The 19831-nt window shown below is 41.8% G+C and overlaps 1 protein-coding gene across 4 annotated transcripts; it reads right to left on the bottom strand.

Moving 5' to 3' along the window:
* Positions 1–2470: 2470 nt before the first annotated feature.
* On the bottom strand, positions 2471–19727 carry LOC117488384 (microtubule organization protein AKNA-like). 4 transcript variants are annotated; one of them, XM_034137232.1, is made up of 22 exons: positions 19560–19727; positions 18242–18455; positions 16093–17297; positions 15895–15966; positions 15682–15793; positions 8458–8606; positions 8319–8378; positions 8102–8235; positions 7811–8003; positions 6166–6335; positions 5718–5894; positions 5359–5518; positions 5167–5261; positions 4893–5083; positions 4686–4800; positions 4386–4559; positions 4050–4147; positions 3831–3974; positions 3660–3725; positions 3275–3383; positions 2989–3157; positions 2471–2828 (listed from the first exon to the last, which is right to left on the bottom strand). In XM_034137232.1, exons 2-22 carry the CDS (start codon positions 18438–18440, stop codon positions 2634–2636), a joined length of 3987 nt encoding a protein of 1328 aa, XP_033993123.1. In that variant the 5' UTR covers positions 18441–18455; positions 19560–19727; the 3' UTR covers positions 2471–2633. The 4 variants fall into 4 exon arrangements, with proteins under 4 accessions (XP_033993123.1, XP_033993125.1, XP_033993124.1 ...); XM_034137234.1 differs by having other exon boundaries at positions 4050–4111; XM_034137233.1 differs by having other exon boundaries at positions 5359–5515.
* Between the last annotated feature and the right edge of the window lie 104 nt (positions 19728–19831).

Genomic DNA, 19831 nt, shown 5'->3' with positions numbered 1-19831 from the left:
ATATTATGTTACAACGTAATTCAAGTCATGGTAAATGGAGCAAATCATTGTTTTATCTTATCATTAGGACAATATAAAACAATTCAGATTTTCTTGATCTCAAATCATTACGTGTTTAGTCAAGATAATTAACAGACCTTTTATTGAGTTGTGTCATGTAGGAACATTTATTTTCTACCCTAGCTCTGTGCAGAAGGATGCGTGTGTCTACTCATGGACAACAGGCTCTCCTGAGCTTTAGCTTACGTCAAAGAGGACACCATTAATGTTTATATCTCGCATTGTCATGACCAAGAGCCTCTCATGGGTAGATGCAGGCTTCCTTCTGCACATTGATACAGTACAAATAGAAAAAGGACCGTATGTTTCTCATCCCCAAAACATGTTTACAAAACCGGGACAGCACTCCAAAGGCCCACTTTGAATAAAATGTTGAATCCCTACCAAAGCAGACAAAGAAAATCAGCTGTTAAAATCCTCTAAAGACAAAATAAGAATCCTCAGCAACTTTCTAGGAGGTAGCAGGGCAGATGACCAGTAAACCTCGTTAGTCAAGTCCTTTGACCCTTCAATTGGAGTGAATATCATAAAGATATCATAAGTAAAGAACACTTTTGTTGTTTGATAATCTCAGAGAAAGGAGTTATCCAATCAGTGTCTGTGTCTTTCCCACACCTTTTCTTTTTAATCATATTTAGTTATTTGTGGGGAAAACTATCTTTGTTGTCTCATTTACTGTAAGGGGCACATGCTTTGCTTCACACAAACACAAACATGCACCACGCACACTCATTGCAGTGCTGCTGATCATTTAGAAATGACTAAAATACTGCATAGCACACACTTTCCAAAAATGTTGAGAAATTGATCAGCATTTCCTTTATCCTCAATTGTCTTATTTTGTCAGCTGTTAAAAATGTTGTTGTCTGATAATCACAACGAAAGGAGTTATCCAATCGTTTTCTGTGTGTTTCCCGCACCTTTCTTTTTTAATCATATTTATTTCTTTGTGGGGAAAACTATCTTTGTTGTCTCATTTACTGTAAGGGGCACATGTTTTGCTTCACACAAACACAAACATGCACCACACACACGCAATTTGCAAACATGATATGAGGTGAAAAGGCTAACCGAAAGTTTTATGTGGCATGCAGTCAGGTTTCACGAAGGCAAATAACAATCATTATTTGTATTAAAAGTCATTTGGAAATGACTATAATACTACACAGCGTTTCCTTTAAAGGTCCCATGTCATGCTTTTCTGGTTATTACCCATCCCCTTGTGTGTTATGAAGGTTTTTATGCATGTAAACGGTCTGCAGAGTCACAAACCCTCAAAGTACACCCTGTAGCGAGTAAAACTCTAACACAGAAAAGACCTGTCTATGCTGCCCCAGAACGCCTCGTTGGAGATTTCTTTTTTTCCATTTGTTTCTTCCTGGGTACAGTGACGTAAATCTCTTCATATTTAAAAAGCTTTTTTTTTTCCAAAAATAAAACTCAAACTGACTAATCAACCATCAAAATAGGCGATTCATTTAATCAACGTAAAAAACAAAATCTTTGCAGCTTTTGTGTACATTAAAAATGGGTTATTACCTTTATATATACAGTCTATGGTTATTACACATTCAACATGAGATAAACCACACTAAAATCCTTGATCCAGACAGTGACCTGGTGCTGTCTCACACTTCCTGCTGTGTATTTGTGTCTAAATATCAGACTGCCCTGGTAACGCTTCCCTCACTGTGACTACTCTGCCCTGCTGGTGGCCTTCAGGTTGGTGAACACTGAGAATATCACCTGTACTTTAAACAATCAGACAGAGCAGGTCAGGAATGTTGTTTGGACACGTCTTTTTCCCTGATACCCCCCTCAGAACAACAGGGAAACTAGACACCTGCAAACAAAAACTGAAGTCAGCCCGGCACCAGCAGGCTGTGAGACGACAAAGCCCTCCGACAGAAACTCAGTAAGCAGACACTGTGTCAGCAGCACCCACAGGCCAGCGCATTAAGGTGTCACATCAGCATAGCAGCTATGAGGACACTCATCTGAAATAACGACAGAGAGGGATTTTCCTGAAATGTAAGATAGAAAATCTGACCTGGTTTTAATTTGATTTAAATAGATGTCCTAATCCTTTGGCAGCTTGACTGGACTGGATATCTAATAGTTCGGAAGCAGGTGAAATAGAACTGAAAAAAAGACGGATTATAAAAAAACAGGGTTTATGTTTATTGCTTCTTCTGCTGTTTGTCCGATTTTGGGCCCTTACTAGAGGTCACATTTGCATCATATCAGTCATCTTGTGTTGGACATTGGTTTTTTTCCCGGTGTGAAAATAAATGAGATGCTGGATGCTTTTCCTTAAAAATAATGAAGTGGCATTAAGGCATGTAATAACAATGTAAACATGTTTAACATAAAATGCAATTCATAAATAAAAGTGCACTCTACAAAGGTTTACATTTTTAATTTTTGCAGTGTGATTTCAGACTTCCAATGAAATTATAAATAAACAAACATACAACCATGTAAAAAAACAATAACTTAACACAAACACCTCTTTAAATAACTTATTATCCAACAATGAATTGTCCACAAAGACACACAGTACAGATTGATGATCACAGAGTAAACTGATCTGAACTCTTCTTGTTGTGGCGATGCTTCCTGCCCCCTCGTGGCTGCTTGTGCAGTTTACTGTGGAGATGAGCCTCTGCCAGGTCAGCTGACAGCCTCTTGGCCAGGCGGTCGGTGGTCCTCTTCATGCTGCGGGCCACCTCTATAGCCTGGTCCAGAGTCCTGCTCATTTCTTCCTCCTAAAACAAGTTTCCATGAGCTGAGCATGGACTAAAACTCACAACAATGACAAATTGTTTGCTTTTCTTGTCAAGGAACACAGCAGATGTTCCTGTATACAGACAGGATGTGTGACAGAATAGTCAGCAGCCATGCATGTGTAGAGGTGGGATGTCTCACCTTGCTCCCTCTGCGTCTGCCTGTCTTGCTGATAGTCTTTGAGGACACTGCTGCTGGGGACGGTGTCCTCTGGAAGTACACATCACTGGGCAGGAGGGCGGTGTCTGACTGGGTGGAGCGCTTTCTGTGATGGGACGTGGTGTGCAGCGGCGGCTCCCTCACTTTATAGCTGAGTTTGAGGACAGAATGCAAGAGAGAATGATATCATTGAATATGTTTATGTGGGAAACCTCTGATAAATATATGTCTGCTTGCAGTTAGAGTTGTGTTTGTGTCACTTGCTCACCTTGCAGGCAGGCTGCTGCAGGAGCCGTAGCTGACCTGGAGAAGAGGCTTCTGAAGAGAGGAGAAAAGAGACGTCCTCCCCTTGGAGTAAAAACTCTCCATGATGGCAGCTAACAGCAGAGACATGAAAAGCACTACGGTATGTATTCCAAGCAAACTCAATACTGCATAATGTATGACTTTTTTTATTTGAAGTTAGGGATTGTGTTTTATCTCTGCCCTGTTGGACACTGTTGTTATTGTGCTTTTTAGTATATGCCAATTAGTTTATTTTGGAAAAACACAATTGAAATCTCATATTTAAGACAGCACATACTGTTTCATTAAATAATCACAATGACAACAAACTGTTGACGTTATAATCATAAGGTCATAAAATAACTTACTTTGTGTTCTCTGCTTGCCTCCTTTTAAAGGGGAGCTGGTCAGACGAGAGTCCTTTCCCTCTGACCCTGAAGGACACAATATTACATTCATTATCCTTTCAATGTACATCAAATGAAATTCAGAAGCAAATTAATGATGTCCTGAACTGTCAAACAACGTGTGGCCCTGACCTCTGTTGGATTGCAGCGCCTCATGTAGCTTATATTGACTCTCAGGTGCAGATCGCACACTGCTGCTGCCTCTCCTGCCCTCTACAGGTGAACTCTGCAGCTGTAACATCATCTCAGAGCCAGATGTGTCACCACTGTCTGTACCTGAAGAGAACATGATTACAGACATGGAGTGTTTTGCTCCAATTTGCTTATTAGTGTGAACTGGTAGAAGGGTACCTTTACTCTTCCTTGGGTCCATGTCTGAAGCGATCCAGTCCTCCATCCTCACCTCACTGGAACTAAGATCGCACACAGTTTGTGTGTTACTCTGTGGCCTTCACACAACAAAGGTAAGAATAAAAAGGATCACCATGTCTGATCAACTGTCTAAAAGGAATATTCTGGAATTGCATCTATTGTGCAGTATCTGTTTATCTCATGGAAGCTTTTTATTTGTGGTTATCTGATTGTTATCCAATAAATATTGAAGGTAAAATACAACTAAATGTTACATCAACACACCCTAACATTGCCCATTATCCTTCTGTTCCAATCGAAGGACCCGCTCCTCACCTGTTGCATGCTGGTCTGTGGTGAGTCCGGGGTCTGGTTTTAGACTTGTGCTCCTGCCTGTATTTGGAGGTGAGATAGTCCATCTTCTGTGCCAGATGAGGCAGCTGGACCAAGCCCTCGTTCAGTTCTTTCTTCAGCCGGGATACCTCTGACTGCAAGGCCAGGATAGCCTCGCTAAGCACATGAAAACACACAAGAGATGTGCAGACGTCCACTATGAAAACAGGCAGTGTGAAGATTAAGACTTGTATCAGATTTGTACTATGTGATTTACTTTATTGTGTGTTTTAACATACTGACCTGTTGCAGGAGCACGAGTCCAGCGGGCTGCCTCTCTCCTCCGTATCCATGGTGATGCTCAGTGCTGGTTCAGATACTTGGTGATGGAGCTGGGCAGAGAGGCTGCTTTCAAACTCTGTTCGGTCAGTGGTTGAAAAGAGTTAATCATTTCTTTATTGACCAGATCAAATAAAAGCAGATCTTCTTCCTTCCGGCAGATTTGCTCACCTTGCAGCCTGACTGAAGGCTCCTTGGTGGTGCTCTCCACCCAGCGCTCCAATGCTGCACCACAGGACTGTGTCTGGACAGATGGGTGGGGGCTGGCCCACCGCTGGGGGACAGGGTGGATGGCTGTCTGCACGTTGGAGCAGGAGCCCTCACTGGCTGAGCTACTTAAACCATCATTCTGGGACTGCACACTGTAGATGGGAGGATCAAACTGTTATTGCTATGTACATAATGCCTGTGGATCATTTGAATAAATACTTGGATGGATGTGTACCTTTCTGTGAGCAGATTCTGCTGAAATGGTCCGGAGGTGGATTGATTTAAGTATGAGCTCCCAAATCCACTGTCTGTCTCTGGGCTCACAATCCTCTGCATCCCAGAAAAACCACACATCAGTCAAAATAAAGAAGCCAGTGCATCCTCCACGTCACTATAACTTAAACACGATCAACTTCCTGTGACTGACCTGTGATACAGAAGAGGTGTTGAGGGGCGGCTCTGAGGGACTGTGGCTGTCTGAGGGTCTGGGTGCATCGAAGGAAGACGAGATCTCCACAGCCAGACTAACACTCTCGCCCAGATCACATTCACCTGCCTGGTTCAGGACACTATCCGGGGTGCTACTACTGCAACAACAAGTGAGATATTTAGTGAGTGTGTGGAGCAGGGAGAGGGGAGGGTGAGAGTTTTGTTGTTTAAAAGTTTAAAATACATGTGAAGTTAGCTCACTTACACATTGAAGCAATTACAAGACGGATTACTTGTATTAGCCATGCAAGGGGTAACAGTTAGCTCTTCTACTTCTATATGGTCAGGTACACTTACCTGTGGGGTGTCCAATGCCTCAGTCTTGAAGATGAGCTGCTTTCACTCAAGTATGCTAAGATGTTACTGTGATCCAACGCCTCTGACGAGACAGAGCCTCTCTCTTCTTCAGCTGTCTGTCCTTCCAGTCCTTCCAGAGAGCCCAGTGAGCTCCTGATGCAGGACAGAGAGGAGAACCTGCACACAGAGACATAAACACTGTGTGGAACCTAACACCAACACTGCACCTGAAACACTATCTGCCCACAGGAAGGCTGAGAACGGGCCTGTTATTGAGCACAAACACAGATGCAAGAACCTCTCAAAACATCAATAGCAAGGAACACTTCTAACAGTGAAACATGCACAGTGGGATATTTGATATAGCATCCTAAACAAGGGAGATACTTTTTCTGCACACTACATTATTCATATATTTTTCGATTGTTTCAAAAATGTTAATAAGCACCTTGAATGGGAGTAGCTGTTATTTTTCAGTAAAATGTCCGTTGTTATGAGTTCACTGCTTTGTTGTAACACATCATCTTCATGGACTTCACTGGCCTCCTCCACTTCCTCCTCTTTTTCTTCCTCTTCCTCCGTCTTATACACCTCAGTAGAAAAACGTGCACTTGGCCTCTAAAACATGACACAGTCACACAATTTGCAGTTAGAATAATTTAGAAAAGTGTCAATGATTCTTCTTTTTACATATTTTACACATATTGTATATATTGTTAAATGTCACTATTTCCAATTCCTTTTAACATTCATGTTTTTGTTTTTAAATAGTCAGAACTTATCCATCTTTTGCATTTAAAATCTATCATTTCACATATAAATAATACAAATAAATAAATGTGTCGGTTTATCTGTCAGACCTGAGGCCTGTACTACGAAGCCGGATTTTCGCTTAGCCGGCTAACTTCAGGGAAAACTCGGGCTCTCCGGTCCTACGACGCTGGTTCTCTTTTTAGCGGGCTAGATCTCCATGGTAACTTATGCTGAGCGGCTAACCTCCTCGGGAGGAGGTTAGGTTGCAGGCTAAGAGATCAACTCAGTGAAAGCACCGCCTGCTGACCAATCAGAGCTCCGTGTGCAGAGTTTAAAGCTATCAAGTCATATTACAGGATAGAGGAAATACAGAAAAACTGCCGTTGCAGGAAAGATGGCCGGCAAAAATCAACTGACTGTGTGAACGTGAAAATGAATAGAATATCACCTCCCATCTTCAGAGCAATCTGACTATTATAACATTAGCGTTAAGAAAGCTTACTTAAATATCTGCCACAACATAAGTAACCGGATCAGAGTAACATTAAGTACAGTCCGCGGCACTGTGAGTGCAGACGTCGATGTGTCCCATTATCATTCATATCATATCATAATGTATCATATATTTCCTTATCTGAGTCAGCTTCTTGAGCCGTATCTGGCCGTGCAACACTCACAGTGTCACATACTGTATGCAGAAGTATTATTTTAAGCAACACATTAAGTTGATAAATGTAATTAAAGTCAGATCCACTCGTGTCTTGGACGGGGCAGTGATTTCATAAACCTGTTAATGTACGCATTCAAACGCTTTTTCTTTTACCAGCTGTATTCACCTTGCAGGTGCAGCTATGTGGCTTTTATCCTGGATAAAGTGTTTAAGTCATGGATGTTTAAAGTTTAACTTCTTCATATTTGACTAATATTAAAGTTCACTTTTCATTCAGGAAGTATGACGCTGCGCTGTCAGTACGCTTGTCCGTGTTTGAGATTGGTCGAATGCTCCAAATACCACCCCTTTCATGTGAACGCGCACCTAACTAGATAGGACACGGCTGGCTTGAGCGATCCACTTGATAACCAGCGTCGTAGTACAGCTTAGCGAGAGCGCGTATGTTTTGGATTGGGCCAACCGGCTAACTCAAACATATCCAGGTTAGGTTGAACCAGCTTCGTAGTACAGGCCTCAGGTGGAACATCACCAAGCTTTGTGGTGTGACATTTCAAACAAAGCCAAAAATGTCAATTTCATGCCGATCTGTCTAATAATTATTGAAATATTTGGACTGAGTGGTGGACTGAGATTCCAAGATCAGTGAGTGTGTCTGTGAGTTGGTTACCTCATGCAGGGATGGTGGAGGTGAGGGTGTGTGCATGCAGAGAGGAGTGGGCTTCACATGCAGCATCTCCTTCATGTGTGTGGGAGTGGAGGACGAGTGGGGTGGAGATATCTGCTCACACACGTTTTTATCTATCATCTCCTTTATGTCCTCAAGGTGCATCCCTATCCTGAAAATGTCTCCCTCCACCAACCTGCACATGTTTTAGCACACACATACACATTTCGTGAATGGATGCAAACAAATGATACTGACACTTTCACAGTGGTGCGATGGTTGTGTGGTTTTAACCTGTTTGGGTCAAATGTGCCGGCGTTCCTACACAGGCCCATGTAGTTTTGCATCTCCAGAGCTCGGTGCTCTTCCTTCCTACTGATGTATTTTCTCTCCAGTTGGTCCTGAGCCTCCATCATGCTCCTCAACATCTGACAAGGGACACGATTTATATTTTATTCATCACCATATTCTGTACTTCACATATAGAAATCTGAAAAGGAACAATACTAACCATTTGCTGTTCTGCCGTGCTCATTGACATTTTGCTCACACTCAATTTGAATTCTTCCACCTAAATAGAAGAATGTTGATAAATGGTTGAGTGCATTTTATGGCAACTTAGTAATATCCTGACTCGTCTTCAAACTTACGTTCTGCATGAACTGGCTGATGATGTCTGTCAGCTCTGCAGTCATTATTTCCCCGTCACTGGGACCCTCCTCAGGCTGGCTGGAGGAAGCGGCGGTCACCACTGTGGTGTTGCTCTGGGGGGTTGTTTCTCCTTTCTCACCAAAATGTTCTTAATTCAAAGGAAGGCTAATATTCAGTATTAATAATAATACATTTGATTTATATAGTGCCTTTCATGAAACCCAAGGGCGCTTGGCAAAACAAACAGCATATTAATATATACTGTACATTTTGCACTCACAGGTTATTGTTTAAGCATTGTTGTCAATGTCAACTTTTTATGATGTCAGATGTTTTTAATTTTTAATTTTTAGGAAGAGCAACAGAAGCACTGGGTCGAAAACAATGTTCCCCTCTGGGACAATACATATAACCCTACACCAGGGGTACTCAAACTTTTTAATTAAAGGTCCACTTGTGAACTTTATACAAGGTCACTGGTCCGGATCAATGCCAGTAAAGTACCCCCCCCCCCCCCCCCCCCCCCCCGGAGCGGAGAAACGAAACTGAAATTAAGAAGCAGTTTCTTACGGCGCTCTATGCATGTCGTTGCAGTAAATTAAAGGATGTTTCATGTTGTCGTTGCTGTGGACCTTCTTAATCTACCTTCTTTGGGGGCCCACTTCTGGTCCAAGCACTTGCCTGCCTTGACTGTCGGCAAACGGCGCCCCTGTATACACACACACATTCAATACATACATACAGTATGGTGGCTTGAACTAGTGGGAGAAATGGCACTGTTTGTCTGCAGCCAATGCCTTGAACCTCGGCAAAAAAGGCATTAGAAGCATTAGAAAGTCAAGGTAAACTTGCGGTTAACTTGCGGTCTGCAATGCGTGTCACGCTCGCGCACACAAGTAAATATATATGCACGTTCATTCTCACAATGCGTCAGACACAAGACGCGCGTACACAATGATGTACATTAATTTATCAGAATCCGAATTTTAAAAAAAATATTTTTTTGTTTTTTTTTAATAATGGGACACAGGGTTCGGTCCGGATTGATTTGCAGTTCGGTCCGGATCCGGATCTTGGTCCGGAGTTTGAGAAGCCCTGCCCTACACCTTCCTTTATAACATCTAATCTTTAGATTACAGATAAGGGGACTCACTTTTTTTTATAAATGTTTTATTCTGTATTTACCTCATCAGTGTACATTTTTTTTAATTTTTTTTTATTTAGCCTTTATTTATACAGGTGTAAAATCTCATTGAGACACAATGTCTCATTTCCAAGAGAGACCTGTCAGTGGTAACACTACCACACAAAGTTACAGACAGACAGGACACTAAACACAGAGGCAACAATAAAATACAACATCGTAAAAAAAAAAGTAGCCATTGAAATCCATAGAAAGTATTCAGCAGTGACGTGCGGTGAGGTTCATGGCTGGTGAGGCACTGACTCACTGAGTCAGATTTACAAATATTATATTTTGACCTTAATCGAAATATTCGGTTATTTTCAAAAGTTTTTTTAGTCTGATGCTTCGATTCATTTTAAACAGACCGTTCAACAAAAGGATACCCACAATCTAAATATTGGATAGTTTCTTTCTTAGTAAGATCCCATTTTCATTACAAATGTGGTCTTACCTTGACTTGAAGATGAAGTCCATGCTATCCTTCTGGACAACAATCTCTATTACTTTTTTGTAAAAGTCCTCCTTATCTTCCTGTAGTTTCAAAAGTTTAGTTTGTTGTTACGTCTACCGTCTCTGCGTAGAATTACAGTAGCAACAATAACCTGTGGGCTCACGTGCGCCCCCTTCAGTGCGGCAGAGGTTATGGCTGCCTCCCCTGGTGCATTTTCATTGCCATTGAGACCAGCGAGCCTAAATATCATATATACGTGATTGATTGATTGATTGAAAAGTTTATTAACAGCTTGTATATTGGGTACAGTACAGTACAGCTCAAAACATACAATTGTTAAGGGGATGCAGACCAGAGAAAGACTTTCGTCTTGTTTACATCAGGGTCCCCCATTTCCAATTCATCATATCATTTAAGACATATAAGACATATTTGACATACAGATGGCTTATTTACAATTTACATACAGGTGGTTTTTTACATACAGATGGCTTATTTACAATTTTCATTTTAGATTTCGTTGTAATACATCCTAACCGGACATTTAAGACATACCAAGTCTACAGATATACAGTTAGTAACAGAGTCTGAAATGCGAGTATATACATAGATGGGGGGGGGAATCTGTCCATTGTACGACAGGTTGAGATTTGTACCATTACCGGGGCCAGTTTTGCAATGCTTTCCCCCGAAGGTGCTCTTTAAGAGAGGTTTTGAAGGTAAGTATAGTTTTACTTTCCTTTACAGTTGTGGGAAGAGCGTTCCACCTTGATGTGGCATAATTGCGAAACGTGTATTCCCCTTTTTTTGTGCCAAATCTGGGTTTTACATGATTTGTGGAGCTCCCTCTGGTGTTATGATCATGGTATTCCTTGACCTTTGGGAAGAATTTTGACATGTACATGGGTACCATAGAGGTGTAGTGGATCTTGTGGACCAGGCCCATTGCAAGTAGCTGTACTCTGTCGTCTACTCTAAGCCATCCTAGGTTGTCAAAGTGGGCAGAGGTGAGGTGGGTTCTAGATGAAAGGTCAAGCAGTAGTCTGACCAGTTTATTTTGCGATGTTTGAAGTTTTATTTTTAGCGCCTTGGAGGTGCTATGGTACCATGACGTGCAAGCATAGTCATAGTACCCTTGAATGAGTGCTCCTGCCAGAGTTTTCAGGGTGTTTTTGTTTACCAGAGAGGAGATCCGGTATAGGAATCTAGTTCTTTGATTGACTTTTTTTATTACATTGGATGCCATTTTGTCACAGGAGAGGTTTGCCTCAAGAATAGATCCTAGGTATGTAATTTCCTTCTTACTTGTGACAATAATGTCACCCACTGCAACTGAGAAGTCGTCGGATTTGCTGAGATTATGTTTCGAACCGAAGAGAATGGACTCTGTTTTACCCAGGTGTAATGATAATTTATTATCGGCGAGCCAGGTGCAGATTCTGCCGAGCTCGGAGCTGAGGGTTTTTTTCAACCTGCAATCTGCTCCTGTCAGAGACCAGCAGGGCTGAGTCGTCCGCGAACAGGAACAAGTTGCAGTCACATGCTGATGACATGTCATTTGCATAAATTAGGAACAGTAACGGACCTAATATGCTTCCTTGTGGAACACCACAGCTCACTGGGAGGGGGGGGGACAGAGTACCGTTTACCTCCACCATCTGTTCTCTCCCCTCCAGGTAGGATTGCATCCAGCTCACCGATAGTTTATCAAAACCAATTGCTTTTAGCTTGTCAATCAGAATGGGGTGATTGACAGTGTCGAAAGCCTTTTGTAGGTCCAGCATCACCATGCCGCAGTATTTACCCTCGTCCACCTCTTGTTTGATGTGGTCGTTCAAATAAAGAAGGCATGTGTCAGTGGAGTGGGATGTTCTAAAGCCAGATTGAAATTCATAGATTAGTTTCTTTTCTGCGAGGTACTTTTCGACCTGTTCATATACTATTTTTTCCATGACTTTCGAGATGGAGGTAAGTATAGAAACAGGGCGGTAGTTGCCTGGGTCCAATTTGCTGCCCTTTTTGTGCAGGGGGGTTACTCTTGCAATTTTGAAGTCTTTGGGTACTTTTCCCTGTTTTATGGAGAGGTTAATTATGTGAGCTATGACTGGTGAGATGGCGGTTGCTGTGTCTCTGAGGAATTTGGAGGGGATATTGTCGTGGCCAGTGGCCTTGTTAGGTTTGAGGGCGCTCAGTTTAATGAGTACCTCTGCTGTTGTTACCCTTGCTAGACTGAAATCATCTTTGCGTACCCCTAGGTTTTTGTAGTAGGTCATGATGTGATCTACTCCAAAAAGCCCTGAGTGGGAGGGTAATTTATTTACAAGAGTTGTGGCTATGTTTGTGAAAAAAATGTTCAAGTACTTGGCCACATCCAGTTTGTCTGTGATGAGCCTGTTATCTGTCTTTATGTTTACGTTTGAAAATCTCGTTTTGAGTTTTTTACTGCAGCCAAGCTGGTTATTGAGTAATTTCCAAAGTTCACGGGGTTTATTTTTGTTTTCCTCAGTTTTGTCATTGATGAAATTCTTTTTGGCAGTTTTGATCATGGAGCTTACGTCATTTCTTAGTCTGTTTCTTTCAATTTTTAGTTCAGTCACGTGGGCCTGGAGTTCACTGCTCGTGCTTTTGGAAAGCATTGACTGACTTTTATGAAACTCAGAGCATTTTTTGTCTCTGGTTTTCATGGCGGTCAGTATGCCGGAGTGCATCCACGGCTCAGCGCGATTTTTTACCCTGGTTGTTCTTAGGGGGGCCAAATCATTGAGTATTGCAGAGAATTTGTTTTTGAAACCAAGCCATGTTTCTTCAACTTGTGTACCACTGAGCTCATCTGACCAGTCCAGGCTCTCCAGTTCTAGGTTAAAGGCCTCGCTAGAGTAGTTTTTGAGGTCTCTAGATATGACTGTTTTGTGACAGCCGGCCTTTTGTTTTAGCTTTTTGCGGGTACAGAATATCATATAATGATCACTTAAACCGCATGCTATAACCCCTTTACTGGAGATCCTGGACCTGTCAGAGGTCAGAATGAGATCAATGGTAGTTTGTGTTGTTTCACATACCCGGGTGGGTTGGGTGATTAGCTGGCTGAAGCCGTGCAGATCACAAATCCTACTGAAGGACTTGAAGACGGACGTGTCTTTACGTTGCATATCCGTGTTCCAGTCTCCAATAATAATTGTCTCTACATCCCCCACATCAGCCAAACACCCATCTAATGTATCATAAAAGTCACTCTGTTCCGGTGGTCTATAGATTGTCCCGACTATTACAGATTTAGCATTGTCAAAAAGAATTTCAACCCACACAGATTCAATATTTTCATGATGCAGGTCAGTACGGTTTTTGAAATTGGTGTCTTTATGTATGTACATGCAGACACCACCTCCATTCACGTTCCTGTCCCTTCTCACTACAAGATAATCTTCAATTTCAATCTCTGAATCTGTAATGGAATTGTCCAATTTGGTCTCAGAAAAGCATAATATGCTTGCCTTACCGTTCATGAACAGTTGCCTGAGTTCAGCCAGTTTGTGTCTCAGGCTGTTAGTGTTCAGATGAAAAATATGTAGTCCATTTTTGTTGTTTAAATGCATAATGTCGTCAGCTTGAAGATATTTGTCTTTGTCCGTTACAGCAAACGGCTTGCGGCCTGCCGTGGTGCTTGGAGCGGTGGGGTGGTGGGGGGAGGGAGGCTCCGTTGTAGCTTTAGCCGTCGATATGCTAGCAGGGTGGCTAACAACATGGTGGATATTTGTTCCCTCGGATCTCGGTTCTCTTCCTCTCGTCACTGCCTCATGCGTTTCTGTCTGCCGAGGCGTCCCCGGGGGAATGTCGAAGTCTCCGTTGATTCCTCGGTCTCCGCTGTCTCCATGGTCTCTGTTGTCGTCGCGTAGTTGTTGCTGTAGCGGAAGAGATGCTAGTTGTGATGCTAGTTGTGATGCTAGCTCCTCGAGCCTGCAGGAATGGCTTCTTGTCTGCACCGGGCCCGGATTCAGATGGATGTCTCCCGCTAACAATAAGACCAAGACGATCATACTTCTTCGGTCTAGTTTGCCTGACGGGGGTAAGTACTTTCGCGTCGGGTTTGCAGTTAATAATGCATGAATGCTTGCACTTCCAAAAGCGAGGTGTTTCCTTTCCCAGCCGTTGAGAAGGTAAAAGTCATTGTGGTTCATTTTATCCCTGCTTTCACTACTCTCCTTCTCTAAGTGATGTTGCCTCATTGATGAGTTGAGGTAGGAGTCCATAATCCATATTGTCAGGAGGATGAAATATGTAAAAAATCGTGAGGAATAACCTCCAAAGCGGGAGCTCTCGAAAATGCGACCACTCATAGCGAAACCGGAAGTCTGTGAAATAAGTTATTTAGAGACTATGGATGGCGAGGATAAATGTAATAAAGGGATCTACATACATTACATTGGTGACCTACAGTGAGATGGTAACAGGCATGCGCTTAGGGCCCGCTTTCCAGCCAGTTTCTGTGGGGTGACGCATTCTGAGGTGAGGCAGATCTCATCTGTGCCTCACCTCACCCCACAGTAACTGGCTTGAGCGCGCTCACAAAATAAGTGCCCGCGCTAAATTAGTGCCCGTGCTCCAGCAAGTTACTGTGGGTTTATGAGAGGCAGAGCACGTGCCTGCCTCACTTGTCATCGCTCCCGTAGCGGAGTTCGGCAAATTTGCTGATTTTGACTATAAAAAGCGATTAGAATCATACATAAATCACACTTACAACACAGATCAGTGGAGACATTTTATTATTATTACTATTTCGTTTTTCTTTAGTTGTTTTTCCGTTACATTGGAGTATGACAGGTGAGGCTCTGCCTCCCCTGCCTCCACTGACTGCACGTCGCTGGTATTCAGATATAGCAGGTGCAAACACCCACAGATGATTTCTCCAGCTTTTTTAAAATGAGTTTAAAATCCGTGATGGGTATCAAACTGGTCAGCTTAAGTTCCTGCTGAAGTGTGTTCCAGGTCGAGGGGGCAGAGTATGATATGGCTTTTTTTCCAAGCACCGTGCGAACTGAGGGGACGGACAGAGTGATGTAATGTTGAGATCGTAGGCTATAGCTGTACTGTTTGTGTGATATGTAAGTGGATATGTAGAGGGGCAGCAGTCCAAGCATAGCGGTATAGATGAATTTGTACCAGTGCAGTGATCTGCGCATTGATAATGATGTCCAGTTGACTAAAGAGTACAGCGTGCAATGGTGTGTGAGGGGTTTACAGTTGGTTATGAAATGATGGAGAACATAAGCTAATATTTAATCAGTGTACTCGAATTTGTTAATTTTGGTCTTGGGAACTATAAAAAATAAATACAAATTAAACATGAATCACACAGCTACGAGTTGTGATTTAAAAATGTGACATAGATATATTTCAGTTGGGTGTTAAGATGTTTAGTTAGCCATTGTTTTCCACTTTATTGTGATAAGTGCTCCATCAGCAAAGTAAAGAGGTCTGTGCAACTAGAAAAGTGTCATCTGACCTCATTTATCACTATGGAAACCAGCTGCACGCTTCACTGCATAATGCTGTCCTGTCATAATATCAGATGTCGACACTGAGACGTACCTGACGTGGGAAGGCGAGGAGGCGAAGATCCAACATGGCTTCCCTCAACTAAGTTTCCTTGATGATCATCTTCACACTCTAAATAAAGCATCAACTCTGAGGAGGGCTGCACCTGTTAAAGAGATCCATAAACGTAAAGTTACTGAAACTGTAAATGATTTCTTGCACATACATGATATGGGTCAGTCAAAAATGCACCAACTTTTTACTTACATTGGTTCCTATTCTCATTTGATCTATAAGGTTCTCTGCTTCAGCATACTTGGTAAGTTTGTCATATTCAGCCTAAAGACATATGGAAATATTCAAATGTTAATCCCAAGGAATATGAACAGAATTATTTGTATGCACATTTTTGAGAGAATACAAGCAAACTTCACCAAAGGCAGACTACATCCTGAATGTTTCTACCTGCAGGTGATGCACCAGTGCTGGAGCAGTCTGTTTGTCCTCGTCTTTGAAGACATAGGGCTTCTCAGATGGCTGGATTGAATCTTCCATGACTCTGTTGATCAAATCTAACATCCCTGGAGAGGATTGGGCTCTGTGCATGGTGCTGGGACTCTGAGGAACAGGTTTGACAGGTCCACTCGGAGCTTTGGGGATTTTTACCTTTGAGGCTACCTTGGAGAAGTCAGGGAGTGGGTAATGGACCTTGCCTTGGCCATACTTGATGTCGCTGAAGGACCTGGTGCGCACAAGTGGGCCTCTCTGAACCAGATCATCCTCTTCATCCTTTTCCTGATTCTCTAGATCTACATCACTTTTATCCCCACTGCCCTGTTCTGAGTTTATACTTGGAGAGCAAGATATTATACTGTCAGAAGCAGCAGAGGGGACATTATCAATTTCACTTTCTGCTTTTTCCTCTAAACTTGAATTTTTTGATGCAGTCTTCTCATTCCTCATGTCCGAACAGAAGCTCTGATTGGTCTTGGAACTACAAGCAGGGCTCTCTGAGTGGTTACTCTTAATGACTGTGCTGTTATGTGTTGGACGCCAGCTAAACAAAGTGTCTTCCACGCTCTCCAGCAGAGACACCTCTGGCAGGGTCTCCGCCTCGATCAGCCTACCCGACCGCAATAACTCCTCCTGGGAGAAATGTTGCAGCAACAGCTGGCTCATATCTGAAGGACAAGGACATGGGGGGGCAACCTTAAATGACTTGGAAGCATCCAAACGGTTTTCCCGTTCAGTATTGGCATCCACTTGCGACAAAGTTTCTTGTTTCTCAGAGTTATGCCCAAGAGAAACCAAGCCTTCAATGATTTCATCTCTATCTCTTGTATTACATTCAAGCACACCAGGAACATCAGGACTTGAATGAAATGTATCTCTTCCGTCAGAGCTCATATCAACCTCAGAGGTAGCCGTTTGGTTGAAATAGAGGCTTCCGAGGTCACCATCATAAGGTAAGTCATCCTGATCCTCGTCACTGGTATCTTGTCCTGGTTCTTCATGCTTTAATGGCTGCTCATCTTGCACGGTGTTCGGTCTTTGGGCAGACACATGCAATATGCTGCTCTTGGTCTTGCTCTCTACAACCCTCTTACTCTGACTGCTGACAGTACTGGACTCTGAGGAGGTTACGTCCAAGGGTGACAGCTCTGTGCTCCCTGTAAGTTAAAAAACAAAAAATACATAAATACCAAAATAGAAGGTTGCATGGATTCCTTTAAGCCAGGGGTTTCAAACTCAATTTAATCGCGGGCCACATCAGCATTATGGCTGCACTCAAAGGGCCGGTTGTAACTTTAAGACTATAAAAATACATATATAAATATATATATAAAATAATGTATTAAATTACATTATTGCCTCTGCATTGGATTATTATTGGATAGGGTAATAACTTTATAATTAACTACGTCTGAAAGCAGAAGTCTGGGGCAAATAATTGCAAGTCGCTTCAGTGTGCATGTCACAAAAAAATTTAAAAAGAAAAGCCAAATTCTGGAAAACAAGTCACAATCAAAAAACAGAACTGACATTTTTTTTAAAAGGAAGTGACATTTACAAAAAAAGTAACATTTAAAAAAAAAGAGTCAAATTCTGAGAAAAGGGCACATTCTAAGAAAAAGGCATATTTCGAAGAAAAAAAGGCAAATTCTGAGAAAAAAAGACTAATTTGAGATGCATTGTGGGACATGTAGTTTATGGGCAACGTGCTTCTGTAAATCATCATGTAACCGTATAATAAACATATAATATTCTTTGCAAGCTCTTGTGGGGCCACAGAAAATGAAGTCACGGGCCGGATTTGGCCCCCGGGCCTTGAGTTTGACACCCCTGCTTTAAGCCATTGCATTCACTTTGTGGACATATAACATTTCACGTTTTAATGAAAGCTCTAAATGTGAATAATTTGTCATTACAATATATATATTAGGAACCTGTTCTGAATCTGAGAGAACGACTATTGTATTAATGCAAACTTTGCTAAAAGTTTATAGAGTTTTTCAGAAAGTATATTGATGTATAGTTCAGGATAGATGAAAACAGACAGTTTAACATCCAGCCAAAAAACAAAAAAATAAATAGAGGTGACTCCAGGACTCACCGCTGAGATGGATGCTGGACTCTGAGGCTGCAGACTCTGCCTCGGACAGATGTAAGGCTAAAGAACTCTCAAAATCACTGAGGTGGAGACTTTCATCCTCACTGAGATCAACAAAGATGCTCTGCTGAATGCACCTCTCCCAGAGAACAGTGGGCAGGTCCTCTCCCTGAACATCCTCATCTGATTCCTCTCCCTCCATGGACACTGTTTTCACCTGTGTCAAGGCAGGGGGTAAGGAAGGAGGATGGAGCACCTGTTTTCATCACTTAGCAACGCAACTTGTTAAGTGACAACATTGGATCAAAATGTGCTAATCTGTCAATTATTTAACACACTTTGCATTGTGTGGTCAAATGTTTGCGTGACTTGTACAGTCACCAAAAACCGAATGATGTGTGAATGATGTTTATGGTTGAAAGTGTGTGTGAAACAGCAGTATAAGAAATGTTAGTCAACTACTTAAAATAAATTCCAAAATACAAAAATACTCCATTACTAGAAAAAGTCCTAGATTTTAAATAATAGTTAAAAGTGTTATCAGCATTTACCAAAAGTAAAAGTACCTCTTGTGCATTTTGCTGCAGTCACCGGTATTTATTTTTTATCCATATTCTAAAATAATAATACATATCAATATTTATTGTAATATTTGTATGTACAGTATAGTAACTATGTCAGATAAATGTAATAAAGTAAAATGCACATCATTCAATATTTTTATTTATTTATTTTGTAATAGTATACTGTACATTAAGTAGCAGAAGACCTATTCAAGTGCAGTATGAGTAATCCAAACTGTACTGTAAGTACTGTAGCTTCTTGAGTGGTGAATATAATTAGTTGTTATGAGTGATGAAAGAAGTGCAAATCTGTTACAATACCACAAGCAATACCACAGATAAAACTCATAGATTCAAAATCTTACAAGTAAGTTAGTGCACCCTCTTTTTATTCTAACTATTAAGAATAATACTTGGATTTGTTTATTACAGTTTTTGTAATTAATTTGAATTTGCAAAGTAACTACAGTAGTGGAGTGAAGATTACCTCCACCCTTGAAGTAGGATATAAGTTTAAATGAGCAAAAAATAAAAAAGCTCAATTAAATTACATTGCAGGCTACTTTAAAATAGACTACTAACGCTGCAGTAGCTTACTTGAGTTCATTTACTCAGTAATTGTTCCACCATGTTGAGTGCGGCATTACAACAAATAGGCTACACACTAACACTGAACAGTCAAAAAGCAAGTACACATTTCAGTTCCCGTTCTATTTGCTAACTTTACAGTCTAACATTACGTTGATGTGGTAACTTACTCCGCCTTTAAACTGGTTCTCAGCAGTGCCCCATTAGTTGATCTGATCCACAGCCGCTGCTCCTTCCCCTGACATCATCCTACAACTAGCTGCAGTGTTTCTGAGTCTTTCTTTCTTGACATTTTTTTCTCGAAAGGTTTAGTGTCTGTGGCATCATTAATAATGAAGTCTGCACGGCAGCGCTGAGCGTCTGGAGCCCGGCTGGCAGCGTACAGGCGTACAGTGTGGTTGCTAGGAGACGATAGTGAAACCACCAAAAAGACTACTACTGA

Source organism: Trematomus bernacchii, unplaced genomic scaffold (assembly GCF_902827165.1).
Source record: "Trematomus bernacchii unplaced genomic scaffold, fTreBer1.1, whole genome shotgun sequence".
NCBI classification, from domain to species: Eukaryota; Metazoa; Chordata; class Actinopteri; order Perciformes; family Nototheniidae; genus Trematomus; species Trematomus bernacchii.
This window is presented reverse-complemented; position numbering and strand designations above follow the sequence as displayed.

Coding starts and splice junctions, on each gene's coding strand:
- LOC117488384 (XM_034137232.1), bottom strand. CDS start 18,440: ATGGAGGGAGAGGAATCAGATGAGGATGTTCAGGGAGAGGACCTGCCC. Junction 8,379..8,457: donor TCAGCCAGTTCATGCAGAAC/GTAAGTTTGAAG, acceptor TCTTCTATTTAG/GTGGAAGAATTCAAATTGAG. Junction 3,158..3,274: donor TGCAGCAGCCTGCCTGCAAG/GTGAGCAAGTGA, acceptor CCTCAAACTCAG/CTATAAAGTGAGGGAGCCGC.